The 16,363-nt window shown below is 47.5% G+C and overlaps 1 protein-coding gene across 1 annotated transcript; it reads right to left on the minus strand.

Annotated features, from left to right (window-relative positions):
* Positions 1-405: 405 nt before the first annotated feature.
* On the minus strand, positions 406-15,671 carry CIMIP6 (ciliary microtubule inner protein 6). The gene is made up of 5 exons (XM_083432767.1): positions 15,505-15,671; positions 10,916-11,129; positions 9,240-9,396; positions 4,327-4,442; positions 406-1,021 (listed from the first exon to the last, which is right to left on the minus strand). Exons 1-5 carry the CDS (start codon positions 15,558-15,560, stop codon positions 587-589), a joined length of 978 nt encoding a protein of 325 aa, XP_083288893.1. The 5' UTR covers positions 15,561-15,671; the 3' UTR covers positions 406-586.
* Positions 15,672-16,363: the final 692 nt, after the last annotated feature.

Consider the following 16,363-nt stretch of genomic DNA (forward strand, 5'->3'; position numbering starts at 1 on the left):
CCTTCCTGACTGGGCTGAGCAACGGAACATAACTTACATTCTTATGGACACTGTCTCCTCTGTCACTGTTTCCGACAGAAATAACAATGGCTTCTGCTCATCACAGGATGACAACGCAACACATCCAAAAAAATTTACTGCTAGGATCTGCTTGCCGTTCTTGCCAAGAAGCCACACTTTAAAGGTATCAGACAGGAACCCAAAACACCCCACCACTCAAGGCTTGCAAAGAGTCAAAATGTCGGAAGCAAAGCAACACAATTGTTGACATTAATTGCTCATTATTCATTAGCGGCGTTCTTAGTCGCTCTCGATATTCAGGAGAGCAGATAATCCAGATGATTTTGATTTGAGGGGGTGGGCAGGGAAATAACCTAACTGCAACGGTGGATAGAAACCATAATAAAAGATTCATAGGATTTTATATATATATAAATATAGGACTCTCATTTTCAAGAGGCATCAAAGCAGGCTGCAGCTGTTGTTATGTAAAGGCGAGAGCGCCTCGCCTCAGACCGTTTGCTGGTGTCAGTTTGTGTTTGGCGTTACTGAAATTACACCAGGCCAGCCCCCGCGCTTGGACCTCTTAGGCCTTCTGAATTTCTGCCGGGGACTGTGCTGCTTCATGGATGGGGGTGTCCTCCTGCTGTTTCTCAAGGTAGCCCGACTTTGGTGGGCTGAGAGGCCTTTTCTCCCCGGAGGGATGGCTCACATCCCCTTCCCCTGCCTGAGAAATCCCTGAACCCTCCTCCTGTCCTTTCTCCGGGGCTCCGGGATCTGTTTTGGCTCCTGCGCTGCTATCTGCTTCTGATAAGCGTAGGTTGGAGTCTGGGGGCGTCTCTGGGGGATCTGGCACGCGGAGGCCGGCTGAGGTCATGCAGCTTTCCGCAGAGTCCTCTTTCTCTGCTTTTGGCTGTTCCAGCATCTCTGGTCCCCCAGCGCCCGGCTGGGTTCTGGTCCCCTCAGGAACCGACTTCCCCTTCTCCGGTTTTATCTTCGTCCACACAAAAGCGCCGCGTTTCTGGAAAGGGAAACAAGGTTGACGTTAAGCAGGGGGACTTCGGCGGTGAGGAGATGCAGCTGTGAGCTGAATTCATTTATTAGCTCAAGCGCTGGCTGGTCTCTCTCTCTCAGGCCTCTCCTCTGGCCAACGGGGGCTGGGATGTAGCTGGGAGCGAAAAAGAACGGCTGAGCCATCATCTTGCCTGCTTTGCAAAACAAGGAAAGGCATCGTGGGTGGACGGGGGAAAGCAACAGGTGAAAACGAAGGAGACAAGACCTTGCCAAGGCCATCCCTTTTCTTGCCCCCCCCCCCAGTTCTGCTTTTTTTATTTGAAAATGGCTACGGTGCTCTTGCAAACTGGCATTTTCTTTTCCGCAGGGCAGTGCCTATCCCCGTCAAATTTTATTTCTTGCCACACGGGTTGCTATGGATACAATTGCAAGCCCCTGGCTGATGCAGGCCAAAGATTTATGAGCTCTTGCCAAATGACTTTGGCCATTAAGGGTTGCATGAGAAGAATAGGATTAATTTGATTTTATATATATAAAAGCGGGGGTGGAAGACAACAACAAGCCAAAGTGAAACAAACAGGGCTCTGTTTTGTTGCAGCATGTCTCCGGGAACAAGGTTCTCCATTTGGAAACCTGATTCAGTGGGAATCTCTCTCTTCTCCAGCGTTAATCCTGATTCATCCCATAACCATTTCTTGGTTACCAACTTAGAAGTCCACTCAGTACAGAAGCACTTGACAGACAATGTCAAACAGACAAAAATAATTATGTTAAGGCATGGACGGACATTTAAAAAGATATGCTAGAAATTAAAATTGTCTCTACTGGGTCAAATTTTTGTGATAAAATGTGAATATATTGCCCAGAATGATGTTTTTGTTCCAAACAATGTCTATTATAGCTAATGAATTACCATTCCGACAATGGCAAAATAATTAAAATCAAGTTTTTATGGCAAGGGAAAAAACACCACGTGTTAAAGGATTACAAGATGCAAAGGAAAGGGGAGGCTTGGCATACCAACGTAAAATTGTACTTTGCAGCCTTAATGTTAATGAAGGAGTTGAGAAATGAGTGGTTCCTGGAAACAGGACATGACTGGATGTAATGGGTATTTGTGGTACGACAAAATTAATGTGGACTTTAAAACCAGCATCTTTTGATAAAAGCAGAAGACAGCCTGTCATTTTTCACGTATCTCCAAATTAAAGAAAGTTTGGTACTGGGAGATGCCAAGTAATAATCAAAATTACCAGAAACTGGGTGGCTTTTCAAATAGGCAATGTTTGCTCTAAAAGCAAATTACTAAATTAAAATTTCACTGGAATTAAACGTCCCAAAGAAGTTTTTGAAAGGCAGCTCCTACTAGACTGAAGATATTGAAATTGAGTGGCTCTGGCCTTGGGGCTTAGGGGAGGTCCAGATCAGGCCCTATGGCAATCTCCAGCTCTGCAAAGCCCTTCTTCAGAGAATCTCAGCGGAAGTTTAATTTCTTATCGGACTTCATACCTTCCCTGGGGGTTGCTTACAACCATAATTGCAGCAGTGATGTAGCTGGGACACTGGAGGAGCCTCAGTCCTAGGCATACAGAGGGATAATAATTCTTACGCTTAGCAAACCATGTCTGTAGTGTTGGAAGACACCTCAAGAGTCATCTTAACCTGTATTTTAAATTGGTGTTGTTGTTGCTGCTGCTGTTGTTTTTGCCCCCTATTATGTTTTTACTATGATTTTATTGGTGTTAGCCACCCTGAGCCCGGCTCTGGCCGGGGAGGGCGGGGTATAAATAAAATTTATTATTATTATTATTATCATCATCATCATCATCATTATCATCATCTACTCCAACGTACTGTAATGCAGGAATCAACAGGTAATACTAATGTGCCACACACACACAAGGTTCCAATTTTAATAATAATAATAATAGTAGTAGTAGTAATTCACTATTTATACCCCATCCATCTGGCTGGGTTTCCTCAGCCACTTTGGGCGGCTCCCAGCAGAATATTAAAAACACGATAAAACATCAAACGTTAGAAACTTCCCTAAACAGGGCTGCCTTCAGATGCCTTCTGAAAGACAGGTAGTTGTTTATTTCCTTGACATCTGGTGGGAGGGTGTTCCACAGGGCGGGTGCCACTACCGAGAAGGTCCTCTGCCTGGTTCCCTGTAACTTGGCTTCTCGCAGTGAGGGAACCGCTAGAAGGCCCAGAGCTGGACCTCAGTGTCCGGGCAGAACGATGGGGGTGGAGACACTCCTTCAGGTACATTGGGCTGAGACCGTTTAGGGCTTTAAAGGGACTACATCAGGACCACAGCATGTGGGAAGGGGGAAGTTTAACAACAACACAAAACTCTTCCTCCTGCACTGAATTTAGTCTTTGAGGTGGAGGGTGGTAGGAAGTCCTTGGTCCCTCACATCACAGTGGTAATAATAATAATAATAAGCATAATAATAATAATAACAATACATTTTTATTTATACCCTGCCCTTCCCAGTTCAAAAACCTGGCTCAGGGCAGCTAACAACAAATTTCAAACACCTAATTGTAAAAGCAGAATAAAATACAGTATAAAAACATGAATAACAATAAAATTCAAAATTCAGAAATCATTTTAGGGGCTAGCTGGCTGAATTGGTCCTACTTGGGCCAGCGAGGAGGCCAGGGGAGAATTAGCTGTGGAGTCTCAGAGTGGATTATCTTCATAAAAAGGGAGGGGGAGGGAAGAGAAGGGAAATAAAAGATCAGGCTGAATTCAAATTCAGGCCAGGCGGAATAGCTCTGTCTTACAGGCCCAATGGAAGGAGGTTAAATCCTGCAGGGCCCTGGTCTCATGGGTCAGAGCATTCCACCAGGTCGGAGCCATCACTGAAAAGGCCCTGGCCCTGGTAGATGATAATCTGACTTCCTTAGGGCCCGGGACCTCTAAACTATGGTTCTTCATGGACCTTAAGGTCCTCTGCGGGGCATACCAGGAGAGGTGGTCCTGTAAATATGAGGGCCCTAAGCCACAAAGGGCTTTAAAGGTCAAGACCAGCACCTGCCCACCTCTTGCCTTCTGCTACAACATCCCAGGATCTTTTTTGTAAGGCAACCAAGTCGCAAAAAAGACATTGCCCTGTCTTTCTAAGGCCATCGGGCTGGTTTGACAGCAGGCATGCCGTTTGCAAATAACTAAAGCCGGTGACTGCAATGCACGCAATGACATTCCCTAGTCCCAGAACAATGTGCTGGAGGCCTTAGGGGTAAACACATCCTTCTGGCTTCCTGCTGAACGTCCAGAGCACAGGATGCACATGGCCTTACCTTCCCTTGATAGGGGATGCAGGGGGTGGCTCTGGCATTGTAGTCGTATTTGAAAGTGATCTGCTCTTGGAAAATTCTCGGAAGGCGGCCCGGCAACGGAGGAGCTGCGAGTGGAACTGCGACAGAAAATGCACAGTATAGTCTTGCTTCCAGGTGGTTTGCATGGCTACATTGCATGCGGGAGACAGGAACACAGGAATCTGCCTTATAGTGAGTTGGACCACTGTGTGATGGCCTGGGATTCAGACTCGGAGGCTGAACCTGAAGAATCCCAGCCTGCACAGGATTCCCCGCCTCCAGAACCAGCTGAGCCAGGGCTGGGGCTTGAGCCTGAAGGGTCCTCACCTGGGCTGGATCCTCAGGTGCAGGCACCAGCTGAGTCTGCTCTGGCTCCTGAGGTGATGGAGGACCCATTGCCTGCAGGTGCTCCTCTCCCAGCCCTGTCAGGGGAAGGTGAGGTTGCCTCTGGGTCCGGTAACCCTCCAGCCTCTCCTGAGCTGCAGAGGCTCAGGGCAGAGAGGCGGAGGGAACTAAGTCACCACAGAAGGAGTGCTCGCCTCCAGGCCAGGAGAGGCGAGTCACCTGTGGACCGGGGCCGCCCTATGCCTCAGGGCAGATAAAAGCCAGCCAGCCCCAGTCCCAAGTTGCGGGAGCAACGTTGTTGGTAGCCTGTTCCTGTCTGCACCCTGTCCTGCTTCTCTGCCGGAGCTCCTGACTTCACCCGACTCCCTGCCCTACACCCAGCTTCAGCTACTACGGACTGCCTCCACATTGCACCTTTGACCACGGACCGGCCTCACGGACCGGCCTCACGGTTATCCCTCGGGACCAGCACACACTGGTTCATCAAGCTTAGTATTGTCTACACCAGCCTTTCTCAACCTGTGGGTCCCCAGATGTTGTTGAACTACAACTTCCATCACCCCTAGCTAGCAAGGCCAGAGCTCAGGGATTGTGGGAGTTGTAGTCCAACAGCATCTGGGGACCCACAGGTTGAGAAAGGCTGGTCTACACGGAATGGTAGCATCTCAACAGGGTTTCAGAGAAGGGTTCTCTCCAAGCCCTACATAGAGTTGGCAGGGACTGAACCTGGGACCTTCTGTATGCAAAACAGATGCTCTACCCCTGAGCTACGCCACTTTCCTGATCTGTCCCAGGTGAATAATAATAATAATAATAATAATAATAATAATAAATTTATTACTTATACCCCACCCATCTGGTGAGTGCCCCACCCACTCTGGGAGGCTTCCAGCACATATAAAAATATAATAAAACGGCAAACATTAAAAACTTCCCGATGCAGGGCTGCCTTCAGATGCCTTCTAAAAGTCGTGTAGTCTTTATCTCCTTGACATCTGATGCGAGGATGTTCCACATGGCGGGTGCCACTACCGAGAAGGCCCTCTGCCTGGGTCCCTGTAATTTCACTTCCAGCTGTGATGGAACTGCTAGAAGGTCCTCGGAGCTGGGCTCTGAACAATCAGTTCAGTAGGGCTGATGTATTTTATTAAACAACAACATTTAAGAAATGGTAAGGTTTCATCTTACTGAATTTCTGCGATATTAGATAACTGCGATGTTAGATAACTTGTTGAGGCTTCTGTTGTTCCACATTACACAACACCCTCACAACACGCATCTGTAGGCTCCCTGCATCAGAGCATTTCTGGCTAGAAGCCCCCCCCAAAAGTCTCCACCATTCAGAACTGGTCCACAGACACAGTTTCTTTTGTGGCTCAGTAGGTCAAAGCGAGGCTAGATAAACAACTGTCAGGAGTGGCTTAAGAGCCGGACTAGCAAATCCGGCTACAATGCATTCACGTTCGGCTTGGTGACCCAGGATGTCCCTTTCAGCCCCTGCGAAGCTACACTAATGCCCAGGGAAAGGTTAGCTGTCGGTTGTTTCAAAGAATGCAAAGCCCAAATGCTGACCTACACATTCAAAGCATTGTCTCCAGCTTCTATGAGAAATCTGGCTTGCAGGAGCCATGATGGATTTCTGCAGAATATTTCTTTGTGTGTGCATATAGCCTTTTAGGGACCAGTTCTGCCAAGCCCGGCATCTCTGCCGAGACGCTGTCCCCTTGCCTTGAAGAGCACCAGCCCAAATCCAGAAAAACAGCTGGCTCCATGTTGGCAGTCCAACAAACATGCTCACATATGGAAGCTATCCTCCCCACCGCCCTTGTAAACACGGATGTGTGACTGGAGTTGTCATGCTCTGGCTATGTGCTGCTTGCTATAGCTCAGCCATCCATCATCATTCGCAGAAAAGCTGGATAGCTATTGTGGGGCTGAATTATTGTGGAGAAGTTGACTAAAGGCAGAACCGAAGTTTCTCCTGGGAGGAGAAGCAGAAGGAAATACCGTGTTTATATGAATCTAATGCCCCATCTTAAAAAGCAGAGACATCACCTTGCCAACAAAGGTTCATATAGTTAAAGCTATGGTTTTCCCACTAGTGATGTATGGAAGTGAGAGCTGGACCATAAAGAAGGCTGATTGTCGAAGAATTGATGCTCTTGAATTCTGGTGCTGGAGGAGACTCTTGAGAGTCCCATGGACTGCAAGAAGATCAAACCTCTCCATTCTTAAGGAAATCAGCCCTGTGTGCTCACTGGAAGGACAGATCCTGAAGCTGAGGCTCCAGTACTTTGGCCACCTCATGAGAAGAGAAGACTCCCTGGAAAAGACCCTGATGTTGGGAAAGATGGAGGACACAAGGAGAAGGGGACGAAGGAGAATGAGAAGGCTGGACAGTGTTCTCGAAGCTACCAGCATGAGTTTGACCAAACTGCGGGAGGCAGTAGAAGACAGGAGTGCCTGGCGTGCTCTGGTCCATGGAGTCACGAAGAGTCGGACACGACTAAATGACTAAACAACAACAATGCCCCATCAGATCTAATGCACACCTCAATTTTCAAGACCTTGAAACCAAAAAAGCATTTGCTGGAGAATGTAAATGTGCTGCCAAATCTAATGTGCACTCTACTTTTTGCGGTGTAATTTGGCCAAAAAAGGTGCACATTACATTCGAGTAAATACAGTACCTTACATCACTTTTTTTAAAAAAAGGGTTTTGCCAATCAATGGGAAACGAAGGCCACAAGTGATGGCTTCTGCAGGCTGAATCGCCAAAGTCAGCAGAACTTGCTTAAATTAATACTGCCATAAAGACTCTGATCCAAGATCTAAGGACAAGGAAAGACCTGCAAGCTAACATTGCTCCCTGATTGGGGGGGGGGATGGGACAGAAAGCCCCCAAACTGGGAGCTACTGTTCTTTGTGTTTCATCAATCGAACTGAACTGAAAGGTGCCTATTGCTTGTATGATCAGGAGAAGGCGATTTAAGTGGAGACTGAGAATGGAAGAGTTTAAGGCACTGGAATAGGATCGCTGTTGCCTAGGGTGTAGAAACTCATTTCTGCTACCATCTCTCTGGCTGCAGGCTTCTGCAGCACTGTACACAGAGCTGACGATGGGACGTGTGTGCAGATTATGGGGAACAAAGCCAACATCAAAATTTGGTGCTCCCACCACACCTCTCGCCTCCCATTGCTCGTAATTGTTGTGGCACCTCACGTGGTGGCCTCTCGGCTCAGCACCCAGTGCGGGCAAAACGGTCGCACTCCTGCAAATCTGCCTCTGCTGTGTTACACCACCACACGAATTAGCTTGAAACCAGAATTCACAGGAGGTGGTTGAAGCTGAGAATTAGGAATCAATACATGTTAGGTCAGCGAAATGTGCCCAGATTTTGGAGCCATCACTCAATGGCGGAGCATGTGGTCCGCCTGAAGGTGGCAAAAGGTTCAATAAGAGTTCAGTAGCAGCCACGAGGGAGCCTGATTTTGTAAGCAAATGTACTACTGCAGCAATCTCCGTTTCCGTCAAGCAACACTTGACATCTGTTGGCTGTTTTCTGTTCCGACTACACTTGTGCATGCAACAGGTCATAGTTTCGACCACATCACATCAGCCAAACTGATAGAGACCACCTCTCCGCAACTGAACCAACCCAGAACCTGCAATCATCACCTGAGGGCTTTCTTCGTTTGCCTGCTGCACGTGAGGTCCAGAGGGCAGCAACACAAGAACAGGTCTTTTCTGTGGTGGCTCCCCATTTGTGGAATGCTCTCCCCAGGGAGGCTCGCCTGGCGCGTTCACTAAATATCTTTAGGTGCCAGGCAAAAACATCTCTCTTCTCCCAGGCCTTTGGCTGGTCTAGACATTCTATGGCCTTTGAAATGTGTTCATGGGAGAGGGGTTATTGGCTTGCTTTTGTTTCATTGTGGATTTTGCAATCTCATTTTGTATTTTTTATATTGCGAACCACCCTGTCATCTTGGCAATGAAGGGCGGCACACAGATTTAATAAAGAATAATGCTTTTGCCGAAGAATTGATTATTGAAATAATAAGTTTTCACCGAAGAATTGATGCTTTTGAATTATGGTGTTGGAGGAGACTCTTGAGAGTCCCATGGACTGCAAGAAGATCAAACGCATCCATTCTTAAGGAAATCAGCCCTGAGTGTTCACTTGAAGGACAGATCGTGAAGCTGAGGCTCCAATACTTTGGCCACCTCATGAGAAGAGAAGACTCCCTGGAAAAAAACTCTGATGTTGGGAAAGATGGAGGGCACAAGGAGAAGGGGACGGCAGAGAATGAGAAGGTTGGACAGTGTTCTCGAAGCTACCAGCATGAGTTTGACCAAACTGCGGGAGGCAGTGGAAGACAGGAGTGCCTGGCGTGCTCTGGTCCATGGGGTCACGAAGAGTCGGACACGACTAAACGACTAAATAACAACAACAGAAGCAGAAGCTGAACCACCTTTATATTTTAACTTGTCTAGTTTTGGTGGAAAGAGAGAAGGGAAGGGAAAGGAAGCTTTCCCCTAAAAGTCTTACCTATTCCACGTGAAGGTTGCCGCTTATTGTTGAACTTAAGGGGCCGAATCAATCTACAGGCTGGCTTCTGGAAATGACTTCTTTGAGTGCTCTGCTTGTCGTAAGGTGGTTTAGGGCACGGCACAACAAGGGGTTCGCTGCTTGGCCACCAATGTTCCTTTGCAGGGAACATAAATTAGTCAACAACTAGCCTATAGAGTTGCCATTATTTATACTTTCCAAGTTTATACATTTCATTAATTTTACAATCAATTTAACATTTCAAAATTTGACTTACTGCCCCCCCTTTCTGCGGTTCCTTAAATTTATGTTTTTTAATATCTTCTGCATATCCAAATTCATTTAACTTGCTCCTTTCATTATCTAATGTAAACATATGCTCTTGTGAAACTGCAGGTTATTACAATAATCCTGCTAATGTTTTTTTATCTGTTTACAATTTATCTGCAAATATTCAATAAACCATTTCCATTCTATTATAAAAAGTTTGCTATCTTTATTTCTTATTCTTCCGGTAAGTTTCGCCATTTCTGCATATTCCATAAGTTTTTGTATCCATTCTTCCTTTACCGCGACTTCTGCTCCTTTTCACTTTTGTGCAAGTAGCATTCTTGCTGCTGTAGTAGCACACATAAATAAATTTCTATACAATTTAGGTAGTTCTGCTCCTATAATTCCCAAAATTCTCTCCCCGCCCCTTCTGATGAAACCATGCTTTGGTGCATCGGTGGGGAACCTTCTTTAGGCCAAGGGTCACTTTGCCTCATGGGCAAGCTTCCTGGGGCCGCATAGCAATGGCAGGCGGCTCTAAAAGCAAATGGATGTGCCAGTTACCTTCCTGCAGAAATTTGTGGTTCTTGTACACAAAAACCGGACTGTCTTGCCAGAGTGGTGCATGCTCTAGATATCTCCCGCTTGGACTACTGCAATGCGCTCTATGTGGGGGTACCTTTAAAGGTGACCTGGAAACTGCAATTAATCCAGAATGCGGCAGCTAGACTGGTGACTGGGAGCGGCCGCCGAGACCACATAACACCAGCCCTGAGAGATCTGCATTGGCTCCCAGTACGTTTCCGAGCACAATTCAAAGTGTTGGTGCTGACCTTTAAAACCCTAAACGGCCTGTATACCTGAAGGAGCATCCCCACCCCCATCGTTCTGCCTGGACGCTGAGGTCCAGCGCCGAGGGCCTTCTGGTGGTTCCCTCACTGCAAGAAGCCAAGTTACAGGGAACCCGACAGAGGGCCTTCTCGGTAGTGGCACCTGCCCTGTGTAACGCCCTCCCTTCAGATGTGAAGGAAATAAGTAGCTATCTTATCTTTAAAAGACAACTGAAGGCAGCCCTGTTTAGGGAGGTTTTTAATATTTAATGCTGTATTGTTTTTAACACTCGATTGGAAGCCGCCCAGAGTGGCTGGGGAAACTCAGCCAGATGGGCGGGGTATAAATAAAAAATTGTTGTTGTTGTTGTTGTTGTTGTTGTTGTTGTTGTTATTACTACAAAAAATATTTGAGGGTACAGGGCAGGACCAGTGAGGGTTGTGGCCTGGGGAGAGTCCTGAGGGCCAGACCGAGAAACCAAGAGGGCTACATTTGGCCCTCAGGCCTAAGATTCCCCAGTCTGGGTTTAGCACTGTGGCAAAACCATGATCTCACTTTCACTAAGCCATCCTCACCTGCTTTGATTTTGCGCTCTCTGTGTCCATATACAATATTGGCTTATTTAAAAACTTGGTATTCAGCTTAATGCATTTTGCGTGTATCGGCTGAGGGTTATTACGGCACTCCAGCTTATACGGCTGTTCTTTTGGCGTATGTTCCTCTTCGGTTTTAGCTAGCACCTTATTCCTTTCTGGGAACTCGAGGTTAAGTACTCTGTAGGAATCTGGGCTGAAAAAAATATGAGAAAGCAGGACAGCATTTACTACCCTGGAAATGACGCTGGTTTTAAAAACACACACATAAAAACCACTTCTGAAGCTCTAAAGTGTGGATATCTCCCTCAAGTTAAAACAGCAGGCATTTTTTTAAAAGTGCATGGATATTTAGTAAAAATGCCTCTCCATCACAATATAATTGCAACAACAAATGCAATATGTATTTGAGCAATACGGGCAAGGTAAAACAGAAATAAAACAGAGTAGGTGGGAAATGTAATGGGAGTTCGGTAACATAGCATAGTTAGCAAGCAAGAAAAACAACGTTTCTTGTGTTAACTGGTGTATATATTGGCATCCAGTATCAGCATTAAGGTTCCTACTGAAAAGTCACCTGTCCACTCAGGCTTTCCCTGAAGGGTGATCCAGCTATGTTGTTGTTGTTTAGTCGTTTAGTCGTGTCCGACTCTTCACGACCCCATGGACCAGAGCACGCCAGGCACTCCTGTCTTCCACTGCCTCCCGCAGTTTGGTCAAACTCATGTTCGTAGCTTCGAGAACACTGTCCAACCATCTCATCCTCTGTCGTCTCCTTCTCCTTGTGCCCTCCATCTTTCCCACCATCAGGGTCTTTTCCAGGGCGTCTTCTCTTCTCATGAGGTGGCCAAAGTACTGGAGTCTCAGCTTCAGGATCTGTCCTTCCAGTGAGCACTCAGGGCTGATTTCCTTCAGAATGGATAGGTTTGATCTTCTTGCAGTCCATGGGACTCTCAAGAGTCTCCTCCAGCACCATAATTCAAAAGCATCAATTCTTCGGCGATCAGCCTTCTTGATGGTCCAGCTCTCACTTCCATACATCACTACTGGGAAAACCATAGCTTTAACTATACGGACCTTTGTTGGCAAGATGATGTCTCTGCTTTTTAAGATGCTGTCTAGGTTTCATAAATCTGATCTACCGATTTGCGATGCGTTTAACGTTTGTTTCGCTGCTGTAATTTTATTGTTGATTTTGGTGTATGCAATTAGAAACGAAGCCATACAGATGTGAACCGATGTGAAGTGCATGTAGCAGGCAGGGGGAAGGAGCACTTTGCTGGGCTCCAAGACAGAAATAAGAACACACCCTTAGCTCCTGCGCTCTTTCCTGCTCTGAGTCTTTCGTGCCTTGTCTGCGGCCTTCCAGCAACTGGGCGTCCGAAATACCTTGTTCTCGATAAGCGGCTGTTCAGGAAGGGCTCATTCTAAAATTAATGGGCGAGCCTGTCCCCACTCAACATTCCACCTTGCCAGGCTTCGCATTCCTGTTCCTCACCCTTCCCCTCCAGCAGCAACAGCCCTTCCTCCCAGATTTATTAACGGCTTGCTGGGAAGTCAAGCCAAAGACGACCCATCTCCCTTTGAGCTCTGACACTGGAGGGTCGACTCAGCATCTCCATCACCTTGTCTCTAATGGGTTTTTCCTCCTCACCCCTGATAGCATCCTCGAATAATGGCCCATATCTGCTCCTGGTGCCTCTTCTCAGCTGAAAAACCCCACCTCTTCCCCACTCCACTGCTCCCTGGCCTGCATTTTATAGGCACTTAGTGATGTCGTCTCCAAAGGGCCCTACTACAAGGCAGTTTTCAAGCACCATTCAAGGTCAATAAGCTCTCAAGATATTGAACGTATTGTTAGATCTATCTATATATGCCATGTGCTTTGGCATGTGTGTGTGCATGCGCAGGACTGCTTTCTACTTCAGGGTTTCTGGACTCTTCTAAATGGATAGAGCAGACTTTCAGTCAAGGCTGGCCCAAGACATTTTGGCACCTGAGGTGGACCCCAGATTGGAGTCCCAGATTGGAGGGGTGAGAGGAGATCTATATCACCAGTGTCAAAGCAATGATTCTTCAACCTCAACTTCATTGGACTGGTCATGTTGTGCGGATGCCTGATTATTGTCTTCCAAAGCAACTACTCTACTCCAAACTTAAAAATGGAAAGCGTAATGCTGGTGGTCAACAAAAGACTCTCTCAAGGCAAATCTAAAAAGATGTAGTATAAACACCGACAACTGGGAAACACTGGCTTGCGAGTGCTCCAATTGGAGAACAGCCTTTACCAAAGGTGTCATGGACTTTGAAGACGCTCAAACTCAGGACATAAGGGAGAAACGTGCTAAGAGGAAGGCATGTTTGGCAAATCCACACCGTGATCAACTCCCGCCTGGAAACCTATGTTCCCATTGTGGAAGGACATGTGGATCCAGAATTGGCCTCCACAGTCACTTACAGACTCACTTTTAAAACCGTGTTTATGGAAGACAATCTTACTTGACTACGAGTGATCGCCAAAGAAGAAGAATACCAGGAAGATCTACATCAGGAACATCAGAACACTGGGATCTGCTGCCCTGGTGGATCTCTTGCCCCATGGGTAGGCAGGTCCTGCTGCTATGTGAGGATAGAGAGGGGCATTTGTCCAGGCAAGAAAGAGGGAAGCCCCAGTTTTCATTTATCACTTTGTTTTCAGGGGCCACGGGGCAAGAAGCTTGTCCCAAGTCACAAAAGCAATGACTTCAGCCTTTCTGCATGCAGCTCTAAATGCCCTCTCCTTGAAGAGCCAGAAGCAGCTGCTATTTCTTTTCCTTGCTTGTGTTAACTGTTCTCTTGGCCAGAGGGAGAGAAGTACAGGTAGAGATGGCAAGAAGAGAAGAATTATCCCTGACCCCTGACGCCAACCCAGGCATGCCTCTTTGGAAATATTAAGAGGAGGGACTCATGGAGAGATGAAACAGGCAGCCCCTGCTGATGACAAGCAATTCTGCTGCACCTCTGCACCAGATGTGACTGGATTATCCAAGCACAGCTGATGCAGAGACATGCTCTGGGACAGAAGATCATCACTCACTGAGAGCAGGGAGTTTGGGTGGCCAGCAGCGGCCTTCTGACAGTTGCCTATCATGACACGCTGTTAGTTTGGGAACAGCTGCCTGGGTGGACAATGCCAAGGGTTAGATAGCTGCATCATTTTTCATAGCTCTTGTGAGCGAAGAAAATTGGTCTCAAATAACCGAGTGCATCTGTTCTAGCTTACGAACTAGAAGGGTTTGTTTTTATTTTATGTACTGGAAAGCTTTGGGGACAAGTGGGAGGTATGCGTTTGTTTGTTTGTTTGTTTGTTTGTTTGCTTGTTTGTTTTAGTAAGAAAAATATAAATAGTTTTATTAAATCGGCATCACCTGATGGAGGTTTAATACATTTTGTGAGTTTGGTTAACCACAGAGCGAGGACTTGCCGATCAGAAGGTCGGCGATTCAAATGCCTGCGATGGGGTGAGCTCCCGTTGCTCGGTCCCTGCTCCTGCCAACCTAGCAATTCGAAAGCACCTCGAAGGTTGTCAGGGGCCTAGTTGCTGCTGATTTTACTGTTGGGTTGTTTAAGAGGGCATGTAATTGGTGTTGTGTTAACCAGGGCATTTGGGTGTCTTCTAGTTTGTCTTGTATTTCTTGCCAACAACAAATTGCCACTGTTTTTTGTGCTGAGTAGGGACGCGGGTGGTGCTGTGCGTTGAACCACAGAGCTTAGGGCTTGCTGATCAGAAGGTCGGCGGTTCGAATCAACGCAATGGGGTGAGCTCCTGTTGTTCGGTCCCAGCTCCTGCCAACCTAGCAGTTCGAAAGCACGTCAAAGTGCAAGTAGATAAATAGGTACCGCTCCGGTGGGAAGGTAAACGGTGTTTCCTTTTACCCGGAAGCTGTACGTCGGCTCCCTCAGCCAATAAAGTGAGATGAGCGCCACAACCCCAGAGTCGGCCACAACTGGACCTAATGGTCAGGGGTCCCTTTACCTTTTACAGTCATACCTCGGGTTGAATGTGTTTCGGGTTGAGCACGTTCAAGTTGCGCTCTGCGGCAACCTGGAAGTAACGGAGCGTGTTACTTCCGGGTTTCGCTGCTTGCGCATGCGCAGACGCTCAAAATAACATCACACTCATGCGCGGAAGCGGCAAAATGTGACCCGCGCACGCACCGTCGCGTCTTACGTTGCATTCAGGATGCGAACGGGGCTCCGGAACGGAGGTACCACTGTATATGCTATATGGTAATTAATGGACCTAACAGGTATCTAAAGCCATTTGCACATAACAAAATATGTATTTTATCAAAGTGATTGTTGAGCTGAAATACAATTAAGAAGTATATTAATAGTGAATTGGGGGGGGGGGGAGGCAAGAGTGTGGTGCCCTATAGCTTGTTTAGTTTATACAGTACGTAAATCCGGCACCCTTCATACAGGGTTTCTCCAAACCAGCCCTGGCACCCTCCTGGGGGAAGGAAGGGGGGCTGTCTCTGCAAAGCCAAGTCCCGCAGAGCCCCCTGGCAAGAGATGCTGCAGCAACTTACATGTAGCGCGGGGGGGCCTTTTTCTTCCGCCCCATCTCCAGGATCTCGTACAACATGGTGCTGGCCTGGCACCCAACGGGGACAGAAGGGGGAGAGGGGCGTGGAAGGGAGACTTCAGAGGCAGCGCCGCGTTTTGATGCTTTGATGCCGGATGGTTGCTAGGCGACCGCAGCCCGGAGAAAGGCGGGGACAGAACGCGGAGGGCGGAATGTAGGCGGCGCGCGCTCCCCTTGGCCAATCAGAATTGCCCCGCTGGCCGTCGGATGGTTAGGTACCTGTTCATGCTTTAAAGCCGGGAGAGCCAGGGACAATCTCCTGCCCATTTACTCGGAAGTAAGTCGCGCACCTCGTGCATTGCGACTGGATCTCGGTTACTAAGTGTGACTAGGGTGGAGATTTATTCAAGATAAGGGCTGCAATCCTGCCCTGCTGGGAGTAAGTCTCCTAGAATTATTCAATGGGGGCTTGCTTTTGAGTAGCCCTACAGAGGGTTGTGTTGCAAACTGCATCGGACCTAGGCAGCCTGCGCACCATAGATTTAGAGCACATTCCTTGCCCCCGATCCTGGAAGACATAGTTTCTTAAGGGTGCTGGGACTTGTAGCGCCGTGAGGGACAAACTGCAGTTCTCAGGATTCTTTGGTGGGTGGAATGTGGTGTGTGTGTGTGTAGGCCGTCCTTTTTATGCCCCTTGTTTAAAAACCTCAAAATTAAGACGTTTAAATTATCAAGGAGACATCTATTAATTAAGTGGCGTTTTCAGCCTTTGGCACTTACGTACTTTTGCTCCTCCCGTGTTCAGGTTGTAGCTCAGAGGCGAGTGCCTCAGCTGGTGGGTTTTGGCTGCCATGCAGACTGGA

Source organism: Podarcis tiliguerta (assembly GCF_965153285.1).
Source record: "Podarcis tiliguerta genome assembly, chromosome: 3".
Classification (NCBI taxonomy): Eukaryota; Metazoa; Chordata; class Lepidosauria; order Squamata; family Lacertidae; genus Podarcis; species Podarcis tiliguerta.

Coding starts and splice junctions, on each gene's coding strand:
- CIMIP6 (XM_083432767.1), bottom strand. CDS start 15,560: ATGTTGTACGAGATCCTGGAGATGGGGCGGAAGAAAAAGGCCCCCCCG. Junction 11,130..15,504: donor AAGGCCCCCCCGCGCTACAT/GTAAGTTGCTGC, acceptor TATTTTTTTCAG/CCCAGATTCCTACAGAGTAC. Junction 9,397..10,915: donor AGAGCGCAAAATCAAAGCAG/GTGAGGATGGCT, acceptor TTCCCTGCAAAG/GAACATTGGTGGCCAAGCAG.